This window comes from Pithys albifrons, chromosome 20 (genome assembly GCF_047495875.1).
Source record: "Pithys albifrons albifrons isolate INPA30051 chromosome 20, PitAlb_v1, whole genome shotgun sequence".
Taxonomy (NCBI): Eukaryota; Metazoa; Chordata; class Aves; order Passeriformes; family Thamnophilidae; genus Pithys; species Pithys albifrons.
In genome coordinates, this window is record NC_092477.1 from 9,638,888 (window position 1) to 9,650,652 (window position 11,765).

General features: G+C 48.8%; 2 protein-coding genes and 4 non-coding genes across 7 annotated transcripts; 5 read left to right on the forward strand and 1 right to left on the reverse strand.

Moving 5' to 3' along the window:
- Window positions 1–337: 337 nt before the first annotated feature.
- Window positions 338–7,668, reverse strand: MED22 (mediator complex subunit 22). 2 transcript variants are annotated; one of them, XM_071574169.1, is made up of 4 exons: window positions 7,523–7,668; window positions 6,548–6,628; window positions 5,251–5,459; window positions 338–1,654 (listed from the first exon to the last, which is right to left on the reverse strand). In XM_071574169.1, the coding sequence occupies exons 1-4, from the start codon at window positions 7,643–7,645 to the stop codon at window positions 1,462–1,464; spliced, it is 606 nt and encodes a 201-aa protein (XP_071430270.1). In that variant the 5' UTR covers window positions 7,646–7,668; the 3' UTR covers window positions 338–1,461. The 2 variants fall into 2 exon arrangements, with proteins under 2 accessions (XP_071430270.1, XP_071430269.1); XM_071574168.1 differs by having other exon boundaries at window positions 338–1,660.
- Window positions 7,669–7,698: 30 nt separating this feature from the next.
- Window positions 7,699–11,738, forward strand: RPL7A (ribosomal protein L7a). Its single transcript, XM_071574170.1, has 8 exons — window positions 7,699–7,751; window positions 8,384–8,504; window positions 8,921–9,070; window positions 9,685–9,825; window positions 10,155–10,234; window positions 10,561–10,691; window positions 11,058–11,127; window positions 11,575–11,738. Exons 1-8 carry the CDS (start codon window positions 7,749–7,751, stop codon window positions 11,677–11,679), a joined length of 801 nt encoding a protein of 266 aa, XP_071430271.1. The 5' UTR covers window positions 7,699–7,748; the 3' UTR covers window positions 11,680–11,738.
- On the forward strand, window positions 8,780–8,852 carry LOC139681378 (small nucleolar RNA SNORD24). The gene has a single exon (XR_011699517.1). It is a non-coding gene; the product is annotated as a small nucleolar RNA SNORD24 (small nucleolar RNA).
- LOC139681379 (small nucleolar RNA SNORD24) lies at window positions 9,547–9,613 on the forward strand. The gene has a single exon (XR_011699518.1). It is a non-coding gene; the product is annotated as a small nucleolar RNA SNORD24 (small nucleolar RNA).
- LOC139681377 (small nucleolar RNA SNORD36) lies at window positions 9,937–10,013 on the forward strand. The gene has a single exon (XR_011699516.1). It is a non-coding gene; the product is annotated as a small nucleolar RNA SNORD36 (small nucleolar RNA).
- On the forward strand, window positions 10,413–10,486 carry LOC139681376 (small nucleolar RNA SNORD36). The gene has a single exon (XR_011699515.1). It is a non-coding gene; the product is annotated as a small nucleolar RNA SNORD36 (small nucleolar RNA).
- Window positions 11,739–11,765: the final 27 nt, after the last annotated feature.

Sequence of the window (11,765 nt, forward strand, 5' to 3'; positions counted from 1 at the left end):
GAGTCACCCCGAGACCCCCATTCCTTTTGGCATCCCCCCGCTCCGCTTGACCCAATGGGTCAAGGCTGGCTCCGGCTCGCCCCTAATCTCTGATCTGGAGCTCCCTAACCCTCATGTGGGGTGGAGGACACACGAGTGTGTGCAGCCTTCCACCTGCACGGGGTGAGGTCCCCCTGAGCACAGCCGGGTTTAATGATGGTCCCCCAAACGGGAACAGCTGTACAGAGTGGGGTTTTATTCCCAACCTGCCTGGGGAAAGGCTCGTCCCATCGCATGTGCACACTCATGTTGTCACACTTTCACAAAGCCTCGTGGCCGAAAACACACGCCTTAAAAATTACACAAAACAGTCAAGTTTTATTAAATCGCCTAATTACAAAAATAAATGGAATGGAAGAAGAAGAGACCAAAAATCATAGCAAAATTCACATCCTAGGAAATGAGACATTACAGCAGAATGCTGGGGAAGCTCAGCAGGTTGTTGGAACGCACCGGTGGCTCTGCAGGGCCCGTGTTCCAGTGCAGTGACATCCCCTGTTCAGCAGTCAATGCAGAGCCACCACAAAGGAGAAGGGCAGATGATGGGCTGAGCTGCTGAACAGCTGCAGACCAAGCACCAAACATGTTTCTTTGGAAGGAAATTGAGAGTAACCAAGTATTCCTCACTGCTCCCAATGTCCCAGTCACCTCATGATCTTTTTACCAGATAGAACTAAAAGCCAACATAAACAGTGGCTTCATGTTAGCTCAGATTATGTTAGTAGAAATTTCTGTGTAAACACTGAAGAAGGAATCCACTAAAGCGTGTTGCTGCTTCTATTTGTGGCTTTGAGCAAGTGGCATTGTTGATCCCTCAGTCTGGTGCCTGTTTGCCTGTTCCTCTTCAAAGGGAGAACACTTCTAAGGGTCCCCTGAGCCTCCTCCCAAACCACAAGTTCAAGTTTGTGATGCACTTTGACAGTGAAGACTGTTATGTTAAAAATACTATAAGACTCTTTAAATTAGACCAGAGGTTGTCAGGTGCCATCCCGAGAGAGCTTTAAAGCAGGCAGAATATGAATAACCTTGGGAGACAGAGTAAGAACCCCAAAACACTCACTGCCCCCACATTTGGCTCAAGTTTATCCTAAAAGAAATCAACTCCCAACACTCTACTTACTGAGATTCACATGGAAACAAACTGGACTTCTAATGAACTCTACACGTAACTATCACGTAAAAGCAAACCTGACTCTAATTTGTTAGAACAATCCACTTTGTGTCTACCTATCTCTATCTTTTAAGGGAGAGGAACACTTATGGCAATGCCCTGGGGTGGAGGAAGCACTGCAGCCATGCAGAGGGCAGAAACCTGCCAACACAGCTCCAGCGCCTTCTCCCGACAGCAGGAGATGTTCACAGCAGGTGGAAGACTTCCAGCAGCGCGGTGGGAGGAGCACGCTGGGCAGCAGCGGATCCTGTTCAGGAGTGCTCGGCGGGACCCGCCCCGTGCCCGTTCACGTGAGGGTGCGACGGGGTCGAGCTCTGGGAGGGAGCAACGCTCTGCTCTGCTGTGGCAGCGGCCAGAGGCATCGAGAGGCTCTCGGGGGACAGCGTGGCAAAGTCTTGTCTCCAGTAGGCTTCGCACAGTGGGAGGTCATTGCTGTCACACAGACTGTAGCTTTCCAGAACAAACAACCCCAGTGAGGAGAAAGCAGGTGTGGTAACAGAGGAGGGGAGGGACAGAAAGGGTGGGGGGAGCAAGACAGAAGCAAAGCATTAAGAAAATGGCAAAAAAAATGCTGGATGTAAGGTCTGTGCTCACAAATTCATCACAAGATTAGGTGGCATTGGCCCTCCCTGAGACCCCTTAAGGGCTGGTCTTGAACCTCATGGGCCTGGTGGGGATCGAGGCAATTTCAGACATGGAACTGGTGCTACAAACTGAGACAGAGGCTCAGTTCTAATACAGACACTCCAAATCTCTGAAGAGATCTGGGCTGAAGTCCTGGCATCTCCAAATATGGGAGTTCTGCTACTGATATGAGAGTGACAGGACCCCACCCATAATTATTTTACTTGAAATTACATAGCAACCTATGTGAGGGGAAAAAATAGAAATCCTGCTCTAAATTTCAGTTCAGCAAAAAAACTACCACAATTGTTCTGGGGCCTGTTCCTGTCAAGATAAAGAAGAAACCTATTTGCACCCTTGCCCTTTTAAAAAAGTGCTCCACAGGTTTGGATCTTCTATTGAAGCTTTCAAGCCTGACTATAAAGTACTGACAGGTCCTGCATTTTCCCAAAGAGCCTGAGCTAAGAATTCTTCTAAAAGGAGCTGGTTGGACTCCAACACTGCAGAATATATAGAGCTGGAGGAACCAGCAGTGTAGGAATGTAGTGTTTTTAAACAACTGTCTAATTCTTGCCTGTGATCTGAGGAAAACACAATGTGGAAGGGCCAAAACTAAAAAGAAACGTGGAATAAACTGGAACAAAACCAACATGAATCTCAAAGAGAAGAAAGAGCTGCACACAGAGGAGATACCCAAGACAGAGTGAGTGCTTGAGCAGAAAGCAGCTTGCATTCAGAGAAAAACAAACCCAATGGGTCAAGTGATTTTGTTGTTGCAGCTTTATTTACATTTGTAATGTATGGACTGATGCTTAGGGAAATATTTTAAGTGTAGAAATATGAGACAGTTCAAATTGCACAAACATGAAACATGTGAGATCTAACCCCACACTCAAGACAGCTCCTGTGATCTCTGAGGGAGCAATGGAACACAAATGCAGGTTTGGGGGATACGATGAGAGAAGGCAAGCTGGACTTGAAGTTACTGCTTTGGGGAACAAGCACACAAAGCACTAGTTGCAAGCTGAGCTCTTTTCTGGCAGCATCACCCAGCTGGTTTTGCAGAAGTGAGAAGGCAGTGGATATAGTTTTTTATCTGAGGCCTCTGTAAAATCCCTTGGGACACACAGTGAAGCTGGGTTCAGTTAACAGAGACCTTCAGGACTGAACCAGAACTACAACTCCTGTTCTGTCATGGACCTCAGGCCATGGTTTCCAAGGAGATCCTGGACACAGCATCCAGCACATCATGGCAGGGGAGTAACAAAATTTTAGCTGTGCCAGAAGCATAACCATTTCTCCTGTAGTCCCAGTTAGAAGAGGTCCAAAAGTCTAAATTCTCAGGTAACACTCCTCAAAAGTCAGGGTTAATGAGCAGCTCTGCACAGCCCCCAAGAGCATTGCCCAGCCTGCTGCCCTGTCCTGGGGGTTCCTCAGTGTGTGGAAGGGACTTCACTACTCCCCCTGAGGCACCCAGCCAGTCTGTGTACAGAGGGACAGCTCCAGCAAACTACCTGGACACGGGGCAAGAAAACAGCTTCCTTCAGAACAATCTCCTCTGTTTTAGTTTCAAGGACCTGCTTTTGGGCCTCATCAAAACCCCCACATGCACACAAAAATCCTGGCAAACATCTCACCCTACAACTGAGATGTGCCCCAGGGCTCCCAGGACAGCATGGAATTCCCCTTTGGGAATCTGGGGGCAAACTGATTGTTGCATTTACAGCCATTGAAACACGACTGTGACACGACAGAAATCCTTTTCCCCACACATTCGACAATAAGATTTCATTAAAAATATTGTAGTGTTCTAATTATAAAAGGACTTTGAATAAATCACTGCTTCTGTATTTACACAGACACAATTTCTTTGGTGCAGAAAAAGACAGGAAAGAGCACAGGAAGGGAGGAAGTGCTAAAAGCAAATGACCAAGTGCTACATTGCAAGTGTCAAGTCAGATCACAGCTCTGCAGAGTTGCCAGGTTTCCTCACCTCATGACCAATAAGAAAGAACAAGAAGCCAAATCCATTAAATGTACACAAACATTTGTGCCTCCCTGTTAGTTCTGCCAGGAAGGGTTGCCTTACGTGGTGCCAGGCGGGTGAACAGACCGTGCCAGCACGGTCAGAACCCCTCAGTCCAAAAGTGACTGACACACAGTGGTGGCAGCCTGGTGACAAGGTAAGGGAAGCACATCTGGCACGTGGGAGGCACTATCAGCCCACACCACACCCCTCAGGATACAGCTCACTGCTGTGTGTGTGCAGCCCGTGTCATGGATCTATCAGCACCTGGACAAGTGCTTGGGTTTCTGACCATCACTCTCAATTTCTGAGATATTTCCAGGATCCCTTGATAAACTCCCCCGAAAAACTGAATAAAGTTTGAAAAACAACTCTAAACTTCTACCTCTAAGCTATGTCATAATAATATCTTTTTACTCTTGAAATATATATATATTACTCATAAACAACGGCCTTACTTCCAAAGATACTGAGCAATTAGGGGTTTAGTTGACTTAGCTGGGGTTATAGGCATTCAGCATTTTTAGGGAAAAAAGGAAAAGGCAAATAGAAAACCTGGTCATTAAAATTTTAAATAAGACTTTTTAAAGTTAAGGTTTTGTTTAAAAGTCCTTCCATTATTGCACTGACTTCACTTAGCTTGGACAGTGCAGCCAAAATAACCAGGCTGACATTTGTTTACTCTGGCTTTCATTTCCTGCATCATCTGGAAGTGCTGGAGTGCATGACAAAAAAATAAAATAAAAAATAAAGTGTCTGAATTCTCTAAAGTGTTTGCTAAGTAAGAGGCTTTTAAAAATACTAAAAATCCCACAAACAAATCAGTAATAAGTCGTTATTCCTTAGAAAAAATCCTATCACAATACTTCACAATTCAATGAAACAGAGCAAGTTTCTTTGCTCCTTTCAAATGTTCATCCCAGCAGCACTGGGAGCAGCTGGGCCAGTGGACTGTGAGGGAGAAGGCACAATGTGTGGCCAGGTCACTTGTGAAAGGACTCACCACGAAGGTGAGGTGACATCTAACAGAGGGACCTGTCTCAGCAAGCTGGTGTCTGTAGGGAGAGAGCCAGAGGCTCCTTGAGAGGGATTTCCCCCAAGGAAATTCATCTCCTTTTCTAATAATTACATCAGATGCCTAAGAAAATTATCTGTCAGATTTAGGATGCTGTGAATACCTCCTTCACCAGCACATTTATACCCTGTAGGGTATGTACAAGGAAAAAGAGGTGCAGAAAAATAGTTTGACCTAATTAAAAGTAGGAGTAAAAATTTTTTTTGGGGGGGGGAACATTCTTATTACACATACTCTGTAGGCTACTTGTTTGTCTGCACTAACCACCCCAAAAGGGCTGGAGTTGTAAGGCAGAGTCCCCTGCCCTATTTGTACCTGGAAGAGTAATATTCTTCTTCTAGCTCGTACAGGTCAATGGAGATCTCATCCCGCAGGGCAATCAGCTTCTTGTCACACTCCTCCTGCAGACTCCTCAGCTGCTGGTTGCGCTGGTTGATGGCTTCGTTCACAGACGGGAAGTCATTGAGGATCAAGAACTGCTTCAGGTCAGACACAAGTTTCATCAGGGACTCGCCAGCTCGGACCTTGTGCCAGGCAGAAAAATCACTGATCAAAACAGGGCTTTGCTCCAGCTCCAATATGCTCAACAGGAGCCAACAGTGTGCCCAGCTGGCCAAGAAGGCCAATGGGATCCTGTCCTGGATCAAAACCAGCGTGGCCAGCAGGCCCAGGGCAGTGACCCTTCCCCTGGACTCTGCCTTGGGGAGGCCACACCTTGAGTGTTGTGTTCAGTTCTGGGCCCCTCAGTTCAGGAAAGAGATTGAGGGGCTGGAGCGGGGCCAGAGAAGAGTAAAGAGGCTGGAGAAGGGACTGGGACAGAGAATTCACCACGTCTTGATCCAACCCCACTGTGATCACCAGCCCATGGCACGGAGTGCCATGGGCTGGTGATCACAGTGGGATTGGATCAAGGGTTGGACTTGATGATCTCAGAGGTCTCTTCCAACCCAACTGAGAAGAGAAGAGTAACGAGGCTGGAGAAGGGACTGGAGCACAAGTGCTGTGGGGAGAGGCTGAGGGAGCTGGGGGTGTTCACCCTGGAGGAGAGGAGGCTCAGAGGTGACCTCAGCACTGTCTGGAACTGCCTGAAGGGAAGTTCTGGCCAGGTGGGGGTTGGTCTCTTCTCCCAGGCACTCAGCAATAGGACAAGGGGGCACGATGGGCTCAAGCTCTGCCAGGGGAAATTGAAGTTGGAGAGCAGAAAAAAAATTTAAGTTGGATATCAGAGAGAGTGCTCAGGCATTGGAATGGGCTGCCCAGAGAGGGGGTGGATTCCCCATCCCTGGAGGTTTCTAAACTGAGATTGGCCGTGGCACTGAGTGCCATGATCTGGTAAAGGGACTGGAGTTGGCCCAAGGGTTGGACTTGATGATCTCAGAAGTCTTTTCCAACCCAATTAATTCTATGATTCAAAAAAAAAAATCTCACAAGGTGCTCCTTCAGCCCAAGGTTTGGATGAACTAAAAGTTCTCACATTATATGAAGATTCTGACAGAAACCTGTAGCTGGCAGGCTACCCAGCCTTTCCCAGCCACCCCACATACCAGGTTACTGCCCCAACAGCACCTGAAGGACGTGCTGCCCAGAGGCCTGAGAGCTCAGTGCCACTCACAATGTTTGCAGCTCTGACATGCATCTCGTAGTTATCTTGTTCACCCTGGGTTGCTCGAGAGACTTGAGTTTCATCCTCAATCTAAAGGAAAAAAGTACAGATATCCACTTTTACACATTTAAAACCCAGACAGACAATTACTATAAGGTATTATATATGTGAATGTGTGAATTTCATATATACGAGAAATATATGTTAAAAATATGTATGTATGTGAAATTGATGTCCATATGTGAATTTCAGTTCAATTCACACCTGGAACTGCTGGGGCAGCCTCTGGACTGTACAGCACTCACAGATCATCTTTGCTGCACTTCCCTCTTGCTTGTGTGGCTCTCCCTTGCTCAGGGACATCACAGGGTGGTCAGGGGCTGCCAGGGAGGGCTGGCTGCTGCTTGCCTGGGGAAAGGACACTCTCCCCTCAGGGCCACCCTCGAAGGAACCAGAACTGGGGCACCTGCCTCATGGAGACAGGCTGAGAAAGCTGGGGCTGTTGAGCCTGGAGGAGGTTATGTGGAGACCTCACAGCAACCTTCTGGTGTCTGAAGAGGCTACAGGGAAGCCAGAGAGGGGCTCTGCCAGGAACTGTAGTGGTAGGACAAGGAATAATTGGTACAAACTGAAAGAGGGGAAATTTAGGTTGGATATTGGGAAGATTCTTCCCTATGAAGGTGGGCAGGCCCTGGCACAAGTTGCCCAGAGAAGCTGTGGCTGCCCCATCCCTGGAAGTGTCCAAGGCCTGGTTGGATAGGGCTTGGAGCAACCTGGGATAGTGGAAGGTGTCCCTGCCCATGGTAGGGGTGGAACTGGATGACCTTTAAGGTCCCTTCCAACCCTTTAATAGTCTATGATTCTATGAAAGGCCTTCCTCTGTCCCCGCACGGGCTTTGCTCCCCCCTCACAGCCCCTCCTCCCCCAGGTACCCCTTCTCAGAACCCAGCCCGCCCTTCTCCCCTCAGGAGCCGGCGCGCCCACCTTGGCCGTCTTGATGATCTCGGTGAAGTTGTCCATGATAGACTTGACATCGTCCTTGAGGCGCTTGTTGTAGGACTGCAGCAGGGTCTCCTTGCTCTGGGGCAGCACCCTGGGCTGCGCCATGACCGCCCCTCCGCGCCCCGCCCCTCGCGGCCTCTCGCGAGAGCTGCGCGCGCCGCGATATTTCCCAGCATGCCCCGCGCCGCCCTCTCTCCCTCCGCCCAAGATGGTGAGTGATGGCGGTGCTGGCGGGGCCCCGATTCCATCCGCCTTTATCCGCCTCCATCCTCCGCCATCCGCCCCCATCGAGGGGCCGCGGCCCCGCGGGCAGCCCCGGCGAGGCGGTGGAGGGGCGTTCCGTGCCCGGTTCGCGCTGACCGCGGCAAGGCCGGCGGCGGGCCTGCCCGCCCGGGCGCCCGGCTCGGGTAGCGCGGCGGGGCCCGCGGTGGGGATGGGGCCTGGTGAGGAGTCGGGTCCTGCTCTGGGATCGGGTCGCGGTATGGAGTCGGGCCCCGCTGTGGGGTCGGATCCCGCTCTGGGGTCGGGTCTCGGTGTGGGGTCGGGGCCCGCACTGGGTTCAGGCCCCACTCTGGGGTCGGGGCACGCTCTGGAATCGGGTCCCTTTCTGGGATCGGGTCTCGGTGTTGGGCCGCTCCCCGCCACCCCGGGGGTGTCTCGGCTGCTGACGGGGGGAGGTTCGTAAACCTTGTAAAGGCAAAGCAGAGGATTTAGGGCCAGGGTGGGAGGTGGCGTTTGTTTTCCGCCTGGGAAAATAAATGCGTTTCCTGGGTGGGCTGATAACTTTTCAAAGCACGGAAATGTTGGAGGCAAAAGAAGACAGAGTGTGTTTCTCGCTTGCAGCCGAAAGGAAAGAAGGCCAAGGGCAAGAAGGTGGCACCGGCCCCTGCTGTTGTCAAGAAGCAGGAGGCCAAGAAGGTTGTCAATCCCCTCTTTGAGAAGAGGCCCAAGAACTTTGGCATTGGTGAGTAATTGGATATTTGGGATATTTGTTCCAGTTTGTTTTATGGAGAGATGTCTAAATTAGAAGTTAATGCTGCAGAGTGGAGAGGGTGATGAAAGCAGTCGCCCTGCTGCCTGCCGTTAACAGCTGTCCATATAAGAAGGTGGCAGTGGAGAATGTGCCCAAATTTTCCTATTACACGGACCCATTATATCCTCCTGTTGGGATGACTCCTGCCCTTGTGCATGTGGTGTGGGACACGATTCCTCCCTGTGCAGTGCCACTTTTGTACAGGGTGCAGATGATGTGAAAGAATATTTGCTATCTGAGTGGCCGTGCTGACACTTCACCACCAAGATCACTGATGCCCCTGCGCTGCTCCAGCCTCTGCTGTGGTGGGTCTGGGACAGCTCTGAGCTGAGGGCTGTGTTTTTTAGGACAGGACATCCAGCCCAAGCGGGACCTCACACGGTTTGTGAAATGGCCACGCTACATCCGGCTGCAGCGCCAGAGATCCATCCTCTACAAGCGCCTCAAGGTGCCTCCTGCCATTAACCAGTTCACCCAGGCTCTGGACCGCCAGACAGGTAAGGCTGTGCCTCTGGGCAGGGGAAAGAAACTGAAATCTGGACCTTAATCTGCTTAGAGAGGCTCTAATAGTGATAGTTGAGTCCATTTTTCCAGCTTGATGTAGAACCACCCAGGGTTCTTCTAATTGTGTGAACAGACTGAGAAATCTGCAGGAGTGCAGCTTTGGAGGCAAACCAGCATCCTGCAGGCAGGCATTGAAATGAAGGAAGAAGGAACTTTGGGTTGTTTTGTGGGTAAAAGTCTTTTCCAGGTGACAGTGTCTGTGCAAGAAACTTTTGATGTATGTAGAGTAACTTGCTCCTCGTAGATGTTGCCAAACAAGTTCTTTGCTTTAAAGGAGACAGTGTTCCTCCTCTAACCATAACTGCTGTGGGGGTCCACAGGCATTTCCTCATCCAGACAGTGAAGGAGCGTTCAGAGCCATCAGAGGTGGAGGTAAATTGGGGGCTCTCAAGGTGCTTCACTTGGACTGTGCAAATGATGATCACTTTTTTCTGTCCAAACACGTGTGATGACAAACCACCAAGATCGCTGATGCACTTCAGTGTTCTAAAAAAGCAATGCTTAGATTTTCAGGTTGTGCAACTAATTAGTAGATGCTCTCTTCCAGCTACACAGCTTCTGAAGCTGGCACACAAATACAGGCCAGAAAATAAGCAGGAGAAGAAGCAGAGGCTACTGGCTCGTGCTGAGCAGAAAGCTGCAGGAAAGGGAGATGCTCCAACTAAGCGGCCACCCGTCCTCCGAGCAGGTAACTTTGTACCTGGACTTGACTGATGGTAACCAGGAGGGTGGTGCTTGGTTAGAGAGAAAACTGGTAGATTTGGTGCTCTGCCTCAACCAAACAGGCTTGGACAAGCTATTGCAATGATGTATGAATTTCTTCACCTGAGCTCAAAGTGAAGAGCGAAACAGACGAGCTTTTTAACCCTGAGCTTTAGCAAATTGTCCAGGAAATGTCTTTGTGCTGCACTTTTATAACTTCCTAATGAGGCTGCAATATCTGATTCTATGAGAGTTTTTGAAAGCTCTGAAAATAGACTTAGCAGAATCAAAGCTTATCTATAACTTGTTTTTCAGGTATTAACACTGTCACAACTCTGGTGGAGAACAAGAAAGCTCAGCTTGTAGTTATTGCCCACGATGTAGACCCCATTGAGGTGAGCATGTTACAGGTTATCTGTGGAACTTAAGGTGGGGTCAGAAGTGGTCTTGAAGTAAAAATGCATTTCAGGACAAATATATTGCATGAAAAAGAATATAAAAATACATATTTATCAGAACTGGGGTGCTTGTGCATGTTTGTAGTTGTCCTGGTGTGACAGTCAGGCTGGGCCCTTGCAATGATGTTTTGAATTTCTTCACCTGAATCAGCAGTGAAGAGCAAAACGAGCTTTTTAACACTGAGCAATTGCCACAGCCCAGGCTGATGCCAAGAGTTCAGAGATGTTCTCCCTCAGTTACACAGCACAATTCCCTTTTTCAGCTGGTGGTGTTCCTGCCCGCCCTGTGCCGCAAGATGGGAGTGCCCTACTGCATCATCAAGGGCAAGGCCAGGCTGGGGCGACTGGTCCACAGGAAAACTTGCACCTCAGTTGCCTTCACCCAGGTTAACCCGTAAGTGTCTGGGAACTCACTTGATTCTCTGTTGTTGAGAACACAAACTGCCCTGAGCACAGGTTATAGGGCAGGTGGGTAGCACACTTGGGTCTCTCTAAAGAAGTAAAATGAAAATGTACTGACTGGATCCTAATGATAGAGATTATTTGGGGTTACCAAAATGGATGGTTACTCTATGTGTGTGGAGCTGTTGGCTTTGATCTGTGCAGTGAAGGTTCTAAAGTATTGTTAACTCTTTGCAAGTGATGTTTATGCTTAACTTGAAAAACTGGCTTGCCACTAGGAACTCTCAAATCCTATAGCAAAATATTTATGGGAAATGTTAAATCGAGGCTCTAAAGGAATTAAAACTGTCACCAACAGGGAAGATAAAGGAGCCCTTGCCAAGCTGGTGGAGGCTGTCAAGACCAACTACAATGACAGATACGATGAGGTAAGATTTTCTGTGTTCTTAGCTTTGTCTTTCAGTTTATACTGTTCATATTCCCAAAAGCTTCCAGAGAAATGCAGACTTTTTCAGACATTGTGACACCAGTTTATAGTCTTTTGGGTGTGTTGTACCTAGATTTGGTTATGGTGTACCCAAATTCTTCATCTGAGGATGGGGTAAAATGTGAAAGCTAAACAGAGCTATTTCAGAGCTGGGATTGTAGAAAGGGTAACAGCTGCTTGGCTGAGCTGTGTCCTCCAAGTTCAGGAGTTTGTGATGGCTGAACCCAACACCCCTCATGGGGAAAGATCTTAAGCTCTTCTATCTCTTTGCAGCCTTAAAATGTCTAGGACTTTGTAGTTAAGGGAGTTCTTCCTCTTGTGCAGAAAGGAGTAGAATTCAGCAAGTTGTTGAATGTGGCCTCTCTAACCTGCTCTCCCTTCTTTGCAGATCCGTCGTCACTGGGGTGGGAACGTCCTGGGTCCAAAATCGGTGGCTCGCATTGCTAAGCTTGAAAAAGCAAAGGCCAAGGAGCTGGCTACTAAGCTGGGCTGAAGATAATTCTGGATTGCTTTTTCTGTACATAAAAAATAATAAACCCCAGCTAAGTTTCAGTGGTCTCTGTTAATGGGGAAGGGGGT